The sequence below is a fragment of the Mesoplodon densirostris genome, chromosome 2, assembly GCF_025265405.1.
Source record: "Mesoplodon densirostris isolate mMesDen1 chromosome 2, mMesDen1 primary haplotype, whole genome shotgun sequence".
Lineage (NCBI taxonomy): Eukaryota > Metazoa > Chordata > Mammalia > Artiodactyla > Ziphiidae > Mesoplodon > Mesoplodon densirostris.
The window spans coordinates 80544283-80560290 of NC_082662.1; the positions used below are offsets into that span (position 1 = coordinate 80544283).

General features: G+C 39.5%; 1 protein-coding gene across 2 annotated transcripts; it reads right to left on the reverse strand.

Moving 5' to 3' along the window:
* Window positions 1-323: 323 nt before the first annotated feature.
* GBP5 (guanylate binding protein 5) lies at window positions 324-11086 on the reverse strand. 2 transcript variants are annotated; one of them, XM_060085181.1, is made up of 10 exons: window positions 10845-11086; window positions 10218-10345; window positions 8115-8224; window positions 6546-6742; window positions 5936-6178; window positions 4612-4892; window positions 3652-3864; window positions 2791-2893; window positions 2313-2494; window positions 324-437 (listed from the first exon to the last, which is right to left on the reverse strand). In XM_060085181.1, exons 1-10 carry the CDS (start codon window positions 11032-11034, stop codon window positions 324-326), a joined length of 1761 nt encoding a protein of 586 aa, XP_059941164.1. In that variant the 5' UTR covers window positions 11035-11086. The 2 variants fall into 2 exon arrangements, with proteins under 2 accessions (XP_059941164.1, XP_059941155.1); XM_060085172.1 differs by lacking the exons at window positions 2313-2494; window positions 2791-2893 and having other exon boundaries at window positions 10845-11034.
* Between the last annotated feature and the right edge of the window lie 4922 nt (window positions 11087-16008).

The following is a 16008-nucleotide window of genomic DNA, read 5'->3' on the forward strand; positions in this document are numbered from 1 at the left end:
AGGGGTGGTACTGGTGTACAAGAGAAAGTTTCCCTTGATAGGTCCTGCCCAATGTCACTGCCAATAGTGGCAATGATAATATGTCCCTTATAATACAAGTCATAATCTCTTCAAGGAAGCAAACAACATTTAAACTATTGAAATTAGTGAAATGCACATTTTACCAATTATGACCATCATAACTTTATAACTCAATACAAAAGCTCAATATAATTATTATGAAGTTTATTTAAATGGTGATTGTCTCAAGTTCTATAGTTTCTTGTTCCTTTTGTGTCTTCAGTGAAAGTGAACAAGAAAATGAAGTTCTAGTGTTTAGTTCTTTAGAGTAAGATACAGGTATCATCTGGTGGGTCATTCCTCTGGAGATGCTGGATCTCATCCTGAAGTTTTCTGCTCTCAGCTTGTAATCTCTCCTTGAGCTTTTCAGCCTCCTCCTAAAGAGTGATACATAAAACCAAAGAGCTTAGCAAAAAGTAGTGTCCAGATCACTGCAGGGGGAGGGGGGAGGTGAGGAGCCCAAATCATTGACTTTCCCTTAGTTATTTTAATCAATCAGTAACAAAAGACAGACCCTGATTCCTCCTTTCTGTTCATGTCCATTTTACGTCTCACTCTTGGTTTCCTACTTGTGTAATTCTTCTCCCATGTCTCTTTATCTAGCTACAGAAGCATCATCATCTCTCAATCCCTGAACTGTTGGTGTTCCAAGAATTATACCCTAAGTCCCCTTCCCCCTTTGTCCTTAGGGAATCTGAGTCACATCTTGACGTCAATTCTCATGTATACACAGAGGAATGTCAGATCTAGTATTACAAGGAGAGATTGATACAACAACTAGGTGTCTAGGTGATATCCACAATCAGGTGAGGAGTCTGAGCCTTCAATAAGGGAATTTGTTTCATGTCTCCACAGTTATGGGGTAAAAGTAGAAGGACCGTGTGGGGAGATCAGAAACACCAGGTTGAAAATACTGTCCTTCAGTGCAGGTCTGTAATTTCAAAATTGTCTTGGAGCAGTGTCTGGAAAACGAGGACCTACAGGTAGATCAGCCACCCTGGAGGAGGAGAAGGGTGTCCTTTGTCTCATAAGGGTGCTCACATAAGAATTTCAGACTAGGTTTGTAGAAACGAAAGCATTGTAGATCTCACTCACTGGGAAGGCGGTTTTGATAACTTGCTAGGATGTATGATATTGGCATTTAGTTATCTCTTTGGAACCTAATTTTTCTAATCAGAAAAATAAGGACATAATGGTTCTGATTCACAGTGAATAGATTAGATTAGAGAATGTGTGTAAAGTGCTTTGTACAGTGCTTGGTAAATAAGAACTACTGTTAATTGAGCGATAATAATAGTAGAGGACTGGATGAAACAAGTTAAAGACTTTCAGAACCAGTGACAATTAAGGAAAGGAAAGGAGCATAAACACAGTAATATGAAATTAATTTAGCAAGGTAATCTATGACAAGTGGAAAAGACTAGCTAGAGCAATTAACAAGATAACAAAAAAGACTAATTACCGTGGGTTAGAAATATCCTTGGATTTTGCTTAACAAATTAAATAGTGCTTATGCTGTGCCAAGCGTCATTCTAAACACAAATATTGACTCATTTAAGTATCAAAATAGCCCTATAGGGCCTCCCTGGTGGCGCAAGTGGTTGAGAGTCCGCCTGCCGATGCAGGGGATACGGGTTCGTGCCCCGGTCTGGGAGGATCCCATATGCCGCGGAGCGGCTGGGCCCGTGGGCCATGGCCGCTGAGCCTGCGCGTCCGGAGCCTGCACGTCCGGAGCCTGTGCTCCGCAACGGGGGAGGCCACAACAGTGAGAGGCCCGCATACCGCAAAAAAAAAAAAAAAAAAAAAAAATAGCCCTATAAAATAGGTATTATAACCATCTCTGAACAATATATATATTTATATATTTATAATATAAGAAGTGGAGCTGGCTTTTTTTTGTTTTTGCAGTACGCAGGCCTCTCACCGTCGTGGTCTCTCCCGTTGCGGACCACAGGCTCCAGACGCGCAGGCTCAGTGGCCATGGCTCACGGGCCCAGCCACTCTGCGGCATGTGGGATCTTCCCGGACCGGGGCACGAACCCGTGTCCCCTGCATCGGCAGGCAGACTCTCAACCACTGTGCCACCAGGGAAGCCCAGAGCTGGCTTTTTTACCCAGGCTGTCTGATTCCAGAGTCCTTGCACTGAGCTACAATATTATGCTGCCTCTCCCACATTGTCACTGCTTCATGTTCTCATCAATACAGGGAGGGGAATATGATTAAAATCCAGAAATGAAATAATTGATGAGTACCTTGAGCTGACGTTCTTGGGCCCTCTGTTGCAGGGCCTGCTGGTATACTCTGTTTATCTCCATTTGTCTCATTTGTTCCCGATGGAGTCTCTCCCTCTGCTCCATCATTTGCTGGTGATGCATTAGAATTGCCCACAACCTTTGTTCTTCAGCCTTCATAAACTCTGCTTTCACACGTGCCTCTGAAAAGGAAGAAAATGGCAAACTTCTCTAGGATTAAAGTACCCTTCCTTCTGCCCCCCACTCATTTGTTATTGCTGTTACTTCATAGAGAAAATTCCCTGGGGTCATATTTCCCCTCCAGGTAATTATATTGTAGCTGACAGTATACGCCCTATTCAGATATAGACTGGGGAGCTAAGAATGGCACATCTTTGCCATTCTTGCTCTTGTTTAATGATCCCAGGTGAACCAGGCCAAGTTAATTTAAAATGTATAGAATTTCTGTCTTGCATTTTTCCCCCCGTTTTCTTCTCACCTTCCATCTCCTTTTCCTTTGCTGTGAGAACCAGATCTGTCTGCCAAATGGTAACTCTTACAGACTCCTTGGACTGTAAATATTTCTGCAGAGCTTCCTCAGCCTAGGAACCCCAAAAAATGCAGTTAGAGCTAGGAAATGATTAGAAATGTTATAAACCTCTTTATTTCCTTTTCTTCCCAGCATCTTTTCCTCCCTGGAAGTGCTCAGTCTGTACTTGGTGAAACTATCAGTCAAGGCTTTTCTGTCAAGGGGTGGGCACAAGCTCCAGGCTGGCCTATCAGAGTACCCAAGGCCACTTGATGCAAAATATTTGAGTACAGGCGGGAAAATACTGCAGCTTGGATGTTTTAAAGACTGACATGGATGGTGGGAAAGATGCTTTCTCTCCCATGACACTGAGGGCACAAAGGACTAGTTAAGCTGCGAGCTGTTGGTGTCATCTTTGCTGCTGTGTGGGGTGAGCCTGCCTGAGAATGACACCAATGGTGAGGAAAACAGAACAGAAAGCTGGAGGTGAGATTGGAAAGAAAAAGGAAAGGGGAAAATTGATTACATTGTTACATGTACTCAACTGATTATGTTAAACTCTTGAACATATCTACACTTACAACTAAATTTAAACATTTTGCCTTTAGTTTATGTGAGCCAGTGAATTATTTTCTTAAGTTAGTTCAATTATTGGGATTCTGTACTGTGTAACCAAAAAAGTCCCTTTGTTGCAATGAGTGTTGAAGGTTGTGATAAAAGTCTGGTGACTATGGTGATAGGTCAGTTTAATACCACAGCTCTCATTCTTCCTGTCCAAAAAATGAAGACCCCTAGCAATTCCCCATAATTAATACATAAAACTAGGGATACCTGTATTCCTTTCCTGGGTTCCTGATAGTACTTTGCCTTCAGCTCTTCTCTCTTCTGAAGGAAAAGACGATGCCCCCCAGGTTTTGAATAAATCCCTTGCTTCACATCTTCTTCTAGAGGACAAAAAATATCCTGAAGTAAAGCTGAACAGCGATTCAGTGATGCCTCCAAATTCCGTTTACAAAAATCATTCTGTTTGGCTTCTAGCAGGGTCTTCAAAGGGAAAAAGGCCCATGGAAGAGGTGTTAGCAACACTACAGCACTTTTAGAAATGGTTTACAAAAAGAATTTCTGGATTTTTTCTGTAAATTCAAGGCCTACAAGCAATGCTATATCCTCCCTACCAAACCTAGAAAAGTTCCAAGGATGATACACTGTAGAAAAATGACTTTACTTTTGTTTTTGAAATCTCCTGGAACCCCATTCTTTTGCTTTTTCTGCTTTAGATAAGATCTTCAGACTACCTCATGCCCTAATTTTAAATGCAACCTACTGTTTTACAACCATCCCAGTATTATACTGGGCTGGGATTCCCAATTATGTAGAATGGATGAGTGTGTGCTATTAAACCTAGGGATATAATATTTTAGTAGATCCATTTGGCAATTCTGTATGCTTGATTAATAAAAAAGGAAAGTTAATTAGTACTTTATGAATACATTTTTTAAGGGATAAGATTACTTAAAAAAAAATTAGTCCATGGGTGTAACATAGTAAGTTGAGTTGTCTGCCTGTGAAAGTTTCAGAATCTATAGGGTCCAGAGTAGTTGCATGTTTATTTGTTTGGTTTTTTGTTTGTTTGTTTTCAGAATAATAGTGATATCTTGGTCACATAAGTGATAGTCATTGTCTCTCAGTCTAGTAAGAATTGTTTCTCTTAAGTCCTCATTTTGCCTCATAGCAATACCTTGCCTATATTGCCCCTAAGCCCCATGAACTACAGCAATAAAACTTAATTACCTCTAATTTTTCCTGGAATCCTTGGTCTATATCCTCGAAAGAGTGCTTCATGAAGACTTCCATAGCCCCTTTCTCACTGGCCCTGTGCAGGTCCAGTAGCTCCTGGAGGGTTTCCGTGGGCAGCTGCACTTTCTGGCCCATCTGCTGGTCATAGTGGGCAATGGCCTTTTGCACTGCGGCCAAGTTCTTAATCTGGGCCAAGGCCAGGACTTCGTTCTCCAAGCAGGGCAGATCCCCACTGTTGATGGCATTGACATAAGTCAGTACCAGCCTCTCTAGATCTTCACAGGAGGAAGAGATGCTTGAATTATTTGCAGAGAAAAAGGACATGCTCTGAACTGAGTAATTCTGAGAATGTTAATTTAGCGTATTCAGCCTCCTGCACAGTGTTCAAGTGGCCCAAATAAGTTCCTTTGGGAAATTATGTGACCAAAAAGACAGATCTTTAATTCTTTGAGAAAAGAAAGTGTTCAAAGAGGAAAGTTCAAGATCTATGTGATGATCCACATTTCATCATTTTCTCATTGAGAAATGAGGAAATGGTTATATAAAATTGTGTGTATTCATTTGATTAGAATACTATAGACCTTTTGCCTCTTTATACTTCCCATTCTTTCTCTCTTCCTCAGGTTTCTATTTCCTTCAGAATTCCATTTCCTCCTCCACTTCAACATGTAAAGCTGGTATGAGTGTTACCCTCACTGGAAAAATCACAAAGTAGGCAAATTAGACCAGGTCACCTTACTCTTTGTTGGAATAGTCCTGTTTGTCTTCCTTGTCCTTAGCTATTTTTGTTTGCACTCAACTTCCCTTTAGAGCGTAGCAATAATTGACAAAGTTCCAAAACATAGAGTATTTAAGAACAACTGGACCAAGAAGTCTGCTTAGATTTCTTTAAGGGTTCTAAACAACTTGGGCATCTGCTTGTTTAATGTTTGTATCAAGAACATTCTATTTATACAGAAAATGTATGTGTTTTCCTCATCTTCTGCTTATCAAAGGCATAATAAGTATCCATAATATCGGTAGAACAAATGCTGCCAACCATGTGGGTTAGTCTAGTTCAACAGTGGACCACTTATAGGTAGAACTTTTGTAACCTGACCTTTTCATCAGGTTATATTCCTAATTTATCTTACTTTGCAGGCATTGCTAAAAAAAGCCCAGAAATATTTTTGGTACTCACCTGAATTTAATAAATATGATACATATGGTTTTCTTGGTAGTAGCTGATTATGTATTTTCAACAGTGGAAGGAGAAAATTACAACAGTGCTCCCATTCTCTATTTTGGATTGAAGGAAAATCCTTGAAGAGGTACTCACGAGATCTATTGACCTTGATGCCTCCTGAAAGAGTTTTAGTCTTGGAATGGCTGAAGATGTAGGAACAGAAATCTTCCACTTGTTGTACAAATTCAGGATCCAGGTCATCATTATGCAGTGTCTCAAGCTGGGCAAGCTTCTTCCGATGAGTGGGCAAGTCAAAAATAAAGCATTTCTTTATTGGAAAGAATTTCTGTATACACAGACGGGGCAAATTAAAATTTTGAAGATGTTGATCGGTGCCTGAGGAAGGAAAAATAGGATTATTTAGTATAGGGTTAACTTTCATTTTAATCTCTTTCCCACAAATAAATGTGCTTTCTACCTACTGTTATTTCTTTCACTACATTTTCACAAACCCTAAGCACAAACTTAAAACGTGATCAATCAGGGAAAGGAAAATGGAAAAGTAATTTGCTCCAAGAACAGGGGAGTAATACAATTTAATATTGAATGTATTAGTTCACTTTAAATCAATAGTATTAATTATTTATGTGATAATTTAGTCAGGTGAATAAATATAGGAAACTATAACTTTAACCAGCAATACACAAGAGATAATTTCTTGTGCTACTTTTCTCCCTCTTTCCAAAATTGAAGTCCCTGTTACCCTGCTTTGGCCTCAGTGAATTCTCCAGGTACTCATCTGCTGTGATGAGTCGCCCATTAGCTTCCAGGTCAAGGTAGAAATCTCTCACAGTCCACACTAAGTCTGGACAGATGCTCATAAAGTCAGCTTCATTGTCTACCCCATCAAGATCAGGTGAGGTAACTGTTCTGAGTAGATTTGACAGTTCTGTCACATAGCTGAGATGCAATTAAGGAAAACTGTTGGAAATAGAACTGTGTCTAAACCATATTTAATTCCATGCCCTCCTATACTTTTATATTCCCTTTGGGTTATAACCAATCCTCATTTCATCAGTAAATATAAGGACTCTTTTTCTTGCCCCTTTTTTTCCCCCCAACATCTTTATTGGAGTATAATTGCTCTACAATGGTGCATTAGTTTCTGCTGTATAACAAAGTGTATCAGCCATACGTATACATAAATCCCCATATCCCCTCCCTCTTGCACCTCCCTCCCACCCTCCCTATCCCACCACTCTAGGCGGTCACAAAGCACCGAGCTGATCTCCCTGTGCTATGCAGCTGCTTCCCACCAGCCATCCATTCTACACTTGGTAGTGTATATATGTCCATGCCACCCTCTCACCTCATCCCAGCCCACCCTTCCCCCTCCCCATGTCCTCAAGTCTACTCTCCACATCTGCATCTTTATTTTGGTCCTGCCCCTAGGTTCTTCACAACCTTTTTTTTTTTTTTTTTTAGGTTCCATATATATGTGTTAGCATATGGTATTTGTTTTTCTCTTTCTGACTTACTTCACTCTGTATGACAGACTCTAGGTCCATTCACCTCACTACAAATAACTCAATTTCATTTCCTTTTATGGCTGAGTAATATTCCATTGTATATATGTGCCACAGCTTCCTTATCCATTCATCTGTCAATGGACACTTAGGTTGCTTCCATGTCCTGGCTATTGTAAATAGAGCTGCAATGAACACTGTGGTACATGACTCTTTGAATTATGGTTTTCTCAGGGTATATGCCCAGTAGTGGGATTGCTGGGTTGTATGATAGTTCTATTTTTAGTTTTTTAAGGAACCTCCATACTGTTCTCCATAGCAGCTGTATCAAGTTACATTCCCACCAGCAGTGCAAGAGGGTTCCCTTTTCTCCACACCCTCTCCAGCATTTATTGTTTGTAGATTTTTTGATGATGGCCATTCTGACCGGTGTGAAGTGATACTTCATTGTAGATTTGATTTGCATTTCTTCAATGATTAGTGATGTTGAGCATCCTTTCATGTGTTTGTTGGCAATCTGTATATCTTCTTTGTAGAAATGTCTATTTAGGTCTTCTGCTCATTTTTGGATTGGGTTGTTTGTTTTTTGATATTGAGCTGCATGAGCTGCTTGTAAATTTTGGAGATTAATCCTTTGTCAGTTGCTTCATTTCTAAATATTTTCTCCCATTCTGAGGGTTGTCTTGTCTTTTTAATGTTTACAATGTTTTCATTTTTGTGTTTGATACACAAGGACTCATGAACATAGCTGGTGAATAAAGCAGTTCTCTCTGGCTTTGGTGCCATCCTGGACAACAAAAGGATACTGCAAGAGGTCGATAGCCCTCTGGTCAATTGTGTTCATGGTATTATATACAAAGGTACTACTCAGTAGTAGTGCCAGTACAGATATCTGGGTGTCACTCTTCTTGTCACCCTAGAAATCAGAACAAATTTCAGTCATGTCTCATGGCATTCCCATATGAGCAGTTATTAAAAATAGACCCTTGACTTACAAATGTTAGATAAGACGAACAGAAATGGTTGTGAGAAACATATGAGCTTTGAATAGTTCTGTCATTAGCATTGATAATTTTATACAAAACCATATTTTGTTAACTTATCAGTCCCTCTTATAACTGGTTAGGTATTTGAAATATGGATAGTCAAAGTTCGTGAAGGTAACCAGAGTGCTTAAAATCAAGATTTTCAATTGTGTAAAACAAAGTTGGTCTGTATACATAATACATGCATCTATTTTATTGAGTAGCTTTTATACACAGGACAGTTCGATACGTTTTTCTTTTTCCTTTTTTTTTTTTTTTTTTTTGTTTTAGAGAGAGGGATAGGACAAGTGACAGCATACAGCTAAGCTTCAGCACCAGAATTGCTCAAAGAGTAGGGGTGTATTAGGGATACATATTCAGGAGCCTACTGGGGGTGAAGGATGTGAATAAACTGCACAGGTAATAAGGCAGTTCTCTGAATTGACTTGGTATTTCTCTGCTGCACAAATGGATCAGGAGCCCTGCAAAGGAGAACCTTCAGAGTATTCAATGCAAACCTCTAAATGGTTCTCTTCCTCTTTTAGAACATGTAATCTAAACTGGATACCCCCAACCTTGGGCTCCAAGGCACCTTCTTCGTGTTGGGATCTGTACACAGAAGATGCTAAGATACAAAGATATACAGTCCCTGTACATGGAGGCCATTTCTTACAGATCTCCAGGTGATTATCTAATCTGGTAGGGATGAGAAAGGTAAAGTCCTTATCAGCCTGAGCCCCAGAGCCTCTTCTCCACAGACTACTGTCATATTTTTCCCCTTGTTGAGGTTTCAGATAATGTTTAAAATGTAAAATGGATCAGAGATAATTCTTCACTGGTTAGCAGGACTGGAGCAGAAACATGTTTGATTCCTGGTACTGTCGAGATAAGTTTTTAACTACTGTCTCCATGTTACAGGTGAGGAAACTAAAGAAAAAGTGAGTTAACTATTTTGAATTGTGGTAAATTAAAGGCAAAACGAAGACATAAAAAATGAGAGCTCAAGGGAAAGATCCAGTTTTGTGCTCGAGCCAGCTCACCAGAGCTGGCTGTGTACATCTTTCCTGAGCCCTGAGTTTAGTGACTTGACTTTGGTAGCTTGGAGTGAGCTGTTATGGGAGTACTTGGAAAACTGGCAACTACTACAAAGCAAGGCTTTTTTTCCCCAGTGGGCTGGTTGTTAGACACTTACCAGCGTAGAAGTGGAAAAATCCCACGTTACTCCTGTGCAAATGATAAAATGGATGAGACCAAAGGAGAAATAGAAGATTTGAGGAGACTTATTCTTGTTTGTCAGAGTCCGAGAGCTCCTAGTGCCAGGACCCTGATTTGGACTCAAGTCCCACTGCCCTGAAGCTTACTGCATATCTCTATCCTCTACAGGGTCAGACTCGTGACAGTGATTTTGTTTGTACCACCTTTCTGCAGTTCGGTTAAGTGCCTATCTCCGCGTTAGCACAGCTTCCCAATTATGATTCTGGCTTATACATATATTTTTCTCACTTCAGGTTTCCAAACTTTGACTATTAAAAATAGAGAGGGGAGGGCTTCCCTGGTGGCGCAGTGGTTGGGAGTACGCCTGCCGATGCAGGGGACATGGGTTCATGCCCCGGTCCGGGAAGATCCCACATGCCGTGGAGTGGCTGGGCCCGTGAGCCATGGCCACTGAGCCTGTGCATCCAGAGCCTGTGCTCCTCAATGGGAGAGGCCACAGCAGTGAGAGGCCTGCGTACCGCAAAAAAAAAAAAAAAAAAAAAAAAAAGAAAGAAAGAAAGGGGAAAAAAGGTATACCCTGGTTAAGCAGAAGTACAAAAAAATAATCTCCCTGTGTAAAGAATGTTCAGGAATGAGGAGGTTGATTTTAAAAAAATCCTTGTTCCTTGCCTTCTCTACGTCTCCAAGTCCCTCCGTGTCAAGAAGAACCAGGATGTGGTTTGGCTTCTCAGGGTGAGGCACACACCACATCCAGATGCCCTTGGTGTGAGACTGCACTGTGGATCCAACAGAGAAACCTGCAAGGGGGAGTGGAGAGGGTGTAATTGAGGAGGGGATCTGGAAATTGGAGACTTTCTTGACAACTGAGTTACCGTTTAAGGAAAGCAAATGAAGATATGGCAGAAAGTATAACCCAGTATTGATCTGAACTACAATAGAGGGATGAGATAATAAGAATACCAAGTACTGTAGGCTGGAAATTTGATGGATTTTTTGCAAGAATATTATGGTATTAAAATTTTAATCATTTGTAATTACATATGTAGAAGTATTTTAATGATGTCTTACCCTTATAATTGGAAAATAGTATGATTTTTCTAAGAAAAAAAGAGGTGATATGTCAGAAACAGAACTCAACTCTTTATCTCCCAGAAGATAATTAACTATCGGTGGCCCAAACATTAGCTTTCAATATTCCTCCGCATCTCTAACTTCCTCTCCTCGCATCACCTTCCTGCATGCTGGGAGTGTGGGTGGACAGAAGGGACTAGGCTGGGCTTTGCTGGTGCCACTCACCCTTGTTCTTCCCAGCCAGCTTGTTCATCAGGTAGGATTTGCCGGTGCGGTAGAGGCCCACGATAGCTACCACCACAGTGGGCTGCTGAATGGAAGACAGGATCTTCAGAGCTTTCGGATTAACCAACAGTCGCCCATTAATGTTCTCAATGAGGCACAAGGGTTCTGGCATGTGAACCACTGGGGCCATGTTCAGGGGGGTCACCTGATCTGCAAGGGAAGAGATGGGATAAACTGGAATTTCTAGACTTTAAACAGAAAAATCATTTTGCTTCCTCAACCTGCAGGCATACTACTCTGCAGCATGGCCTAAGTTTCTGAAGAAGTTTAAAAAAGACAAAAGAGCAAAGAGGGTCATAGTAAAATATGTCCTAGGCCCTACAGAGTTCTACTATAGGCTACCCCACTGGTTCTTAAATATTTGGTGGCCTTATGGAAAACCATTTTCTGAGACTAACTTACTGCTATTTTGAGTCTGACACTTCCCCACTGGTTTTGGCTTGCTTATATTTCTTAGTTTTTACCTCTTTGAATCCCCAGATTGAATCTTTATGACCACTATTTGTTACATGACACTTCTTGCTTTTACACTGTATCAACTTGCTTTTCTCTAATTTAGGGCTATGTCCAGTCAAAGTGTATTATACTAAACGCTGCCAGGTCATTATGTAGCATTATCTAACAAATAACGGTTGTTTACTTCCTAAAGCTTTACTCTTAAAGAATTTTTTATGTAGCTATTAATATGTGTTCTTCAGTCAAAACTTTAATGAGTGTTCATTTTATGAATGAGAAAGTGAGTGAAAATATTTTCTTAAATAATACTTAACCATTTATTTTCTAATTTCTGGGCATCAATTTCTGTAACCTAAGGAGTCCCCGATAAAACATCTTTAAGCTATCTGAGATTAAAACAAATGCTTGCTTTTCTGCCTTGCCACATCATAAAGAACAATTTTCTTCCATTTTAGAAGTGATTATTTTCAACAGAAGCTAAAAATCCACCATCTGCTTGCCTTTTTCAAAAAACTGAAATCTTACAGCGCAAAGGTCTGGATTCCCTTGCTAGCTTTTAAAAAGTTATAAAGACCCATTCTCCCCCTTTCTTCATAGCCAATGCCCCAGAGATTATCCAGATGACAGATAAATAAAAACAGAAACTGCTTGGCAACAGATAACATATCCATTGCACATGTCATCGCGTCAGGGCATGGGAGCCAGGAAATGTTCAGTCCAAGTCACATCCAAAAAGAGGGGATCACACATAATTTTACATTCCCAAATGCAAAGTTTCTTTTTACTCTAATCCACTTCCAATGCAGTTTTGGCACCTTATGCTTATTGAGTTCTGTTATCTGATTTGTATATAGCAGGGGTCATAATCATTTTTAGGTTCGAAAGATATGGGGACCTGGCAGTGATGATCTATAACAGTTAGCTAGAAAGACAGAAGATACACAATCTAAATCTATTTGCAGACTTTGGGAAACTACAAGCTCTTGTGCTTTGGAATGAGGTCACTAATGGGAAAGGAAGCTAGTTTGTCTGAATTTTCAGACCTCCTAATGAATAACATTTAGCGCTGTGTATCTATATTAATGAAAGTATTTTATACATTGTCCCCAGATGTTACCCGGGTAACATCTTTAATGTTTTTAGGACAGCCCAATCTCCAAAACATCTCTGCAAATTCAATGTGTTTGAGCCCCATACATAACTATTACTCTATCATAACTCAACCTATGATGTGCGCTCTGAGTTGCATTCTTCTCCCTAACTCTGTTAGAGCCCCATACTCTTTTGTAAATAAAGACAATGCAAGAATGCATTAAAACACACAGAAATACAAATATACATTTTGACTTTGAAATAGGGCAGATCTGATTTCTAATCTCAGACCTCCACCTGGCTCTCTGTGTGACACTGGCATTTCACTTAACACTCTAAGCCTATCTTCAGAAAAAGAAAGTAAATAAATAACTTTATATACATCAGTATAACTGCTAGCTTAAAAAAGAGAGAGAGAGCTGTAGGAAAGGAAAAATATGTGTAAAGAAGGAAAGTGCTAAGAAATATAAGAGAAAAGGCTTGGAAGGACTACTGATGGAGTTTCTAGAAGAAGACATCTCTGTTTTCTAGATGGGTTTTGTGTTACTTTTATGTTGGTTGCCTTCACTTTGCTTTGTGTTGTTTTTGGTTTGAGTTGGTAGGAAAAGGAAAAAGCTCTTCTTAATGAGAAAAATGGAAATCAAGCAAGAAGGAGATGCACAAAGTATGTGCCGTGATAAGAAATTCAAAGGAAGAGAATGTTTCAAGGAGTAAACAAAATTTCCAGACAGTGTTAAGTGATTCGTTGGGACTTCCGTGGAGGCCCAGTGGTTAAGGCTCCACGCTTCCACTGCAGAGGGCAGGGGTTCAGTCCCTGGACTAAAGGTCCCAAGTGCCGTGCGGTGCAGCCAAAACAAAACAAAATAACAATGAAAAATACATAAAAAACAAAAAGTGATTCATAATAGTAGAATTATCAGAGGAGTAGAAACAAAGTCCGACACAAAAGGCCTTAAGGAATGAGTGGGTGTCAATAAATCAAGACTAATTCATTCAGGGTTCTTTCTAAAGGAAGAAATTCATCTTCAAAAAAGTGCAGGACTATGAGTAAAATATATAGCCATTTTCATGAAACTTCTTCATTGTTCATTCTGGGTTTCAGCTTTTTTTCTTTCTTCTTTTTGTCCTTAACAAGGTAAGCAAACCTTTTACATTACATTTCGTTCAATGCTCTTTCTCATGAAAATAGTACAGTCATAACTCTTCAAAAGTTAAGGCTTCAGTTTGAAGGATCTTTGTCAGGTTTTACCAAAGGTAACCTAAGTGGCAGTTATGATCTCCATAGATCATAGGGTGGCAAAGGAAGAAAAACAGTATGAAGACATTTCAAACTCTCAGTCCCCACACGTGCTCGTGTCTAATTCAGCAGAACTGGCACTTAATGAATTCTGCTGCCTGTCTGACAACACCACAATTTACCTTTAATAAGAGTTGATAGTCCACGTCGAGCTCAGCTGCAATGTATCGTGAACAGACTTTTTAAGACATCCTGACACTTTCCACCCTTGCCCCAGACTTACCTTAACGGTGAAATCAGTAGCAGAGATCTTTTAGAGCTGGTAAGAAAGGTGCTTCAATGAGAAATTGCTAAGAGTTCTAAATCTGTCCCTCAGTTTAGCTGTGTTGGTTTCTGATATACTTTTTTCTTATCCAGTCCTGGAGATTTATTTTCTTTCCACTCCACTCTACCAGAGGGCAAGGATTACAGTATGAAACAAGAACTGAAAGTGGAAGGGGTTTTTGAAATGTCACTGCAGTAAACTGAAACCACAAGCCAAACTGAAACCACAAGCCAAACCACAAGCCAAATTGTACATGGAAGAGAACTTTGAAATCATTTGCATTTTTTTCTACTCCAAACTGTCCTCGGGGCTGTGAGAAACCATAATAAGTCTACAGTAACAGTGAATATAACCCCAAGGTTGTTTACATTATGTGAGTTTACCATTTTTGTTTGTTTTTTGTTTTTGTTTTTGCTTGGCTGCACCGCGCCGCATGTGGGATCTTAGTTCCCGATGCGGATCCAACCTTTGCCCCCCACAGTGGAAGCTCAGAGTCTTAACCACTGGACCGCCAGGAAAGTCCCCGTTTGTTTGCTTTTAAGGAACCAGCCTTCCTATCCAATTCAGGTCATCTCTTGCTAAACATTTAGGAATTCTGATAGAATCTTTTTCTGAGAAAACTTGAGCTTGACACACAGAATAAACTGCTGTATAATTTCAATGAAGAAAAATCCACTTCCTCAATAGACAAACTAGATGCTAAACAATTTTAAAGAACTTAAAAAAAATCAGTCATTAAATGGTCAACAGATTTTTGTAACTGCACCTTTCATCTGTCAGGCAAACATTCAAAGCAAACACTTTGAATGCCTACTACACACTGCAGTATTCAAAGAGAAGCAAGAAACCAACAATCAAGAAGCATCATAATGCCTATGAGGAGATTTCGCTCTAGATGAATGCAACCTACAGCCTCCTTTGCCTCCCTCAAACCCAGTCCTCCCAAGCATGCAAATATTTATTTGGTTGTCTTCCTTATTTTCAATTACTGTCTGGTAGCGTTGGCACATTGTTTTTCAGAGCTTTGTAACTTAAATCTTTCAACCACCCAAGATATTAATAATAGAAAGTTCTCTATGTCTTTTTATTATTATTACTGAGATATAACTGATGTATAACATTGTATTACTTTTAGGTATGCAACACAATGATTTGACATATGTATATATTGAAAAATCATTACTACAAAAAGTTTAGTTAACACCTGTGACCACACAGTTACATTTTTTTCTTATGATGAGAACTTTTACGATATACTCTTTTAGCAACTTTCAAATATACAGTATTCTTAACTATAGTCACCACGCTGTGCATTATATCCCAGGATTTATTTATAACTGGAAGTTTGTACTTTTTGACCACCTTAACACATTCCACCCTCCCTCCCCACCCCTTTGGCAACCACCCATCTGTTCTATGAGGTCAGTGTATTGTTATTTTTTAAGATTCCACATATAAGTAAGATCATACAGTATTTGTCTTTCTGTCTGACTTATTTCACTTAGCATAATACCTTCCAAGTCCATCCATGTTGTCACAAATGGCAATATTTCCTTCCTTTTTATGGTTGAGTAATATTCTATCATATATACATACCACATTTTCTTTATCTACTCATCCATTGATGGATAGTTAGGTTGTTTACACATCTTGGCCATTGTGAATAATCTTGCAATGAACATGGAAGTGAATATATCTCTTCAAGGTAGTGTTTTCATATCCTTCAGAGATATACCCAAAACTGGAATTGCTGGGTCATGTGATAGTTCTATTATTAATTTTTGAGGAACCTCCATACTGTTTTCCATGGTGGCTGTATGAAATCTATATTCCCACCAACAGTGCATAAGTGTTTGCTTTCTCCACATCCTTATCAACACTTGTTATTTATTGTCTTTTGGATAATAGCCATTCTGACAGGTGTGAGGTGATATCTCATTGTGGTTTTGATTTTCCTTTCCTTAATAATTAGTGATGTTGAACATTGTTTTTCA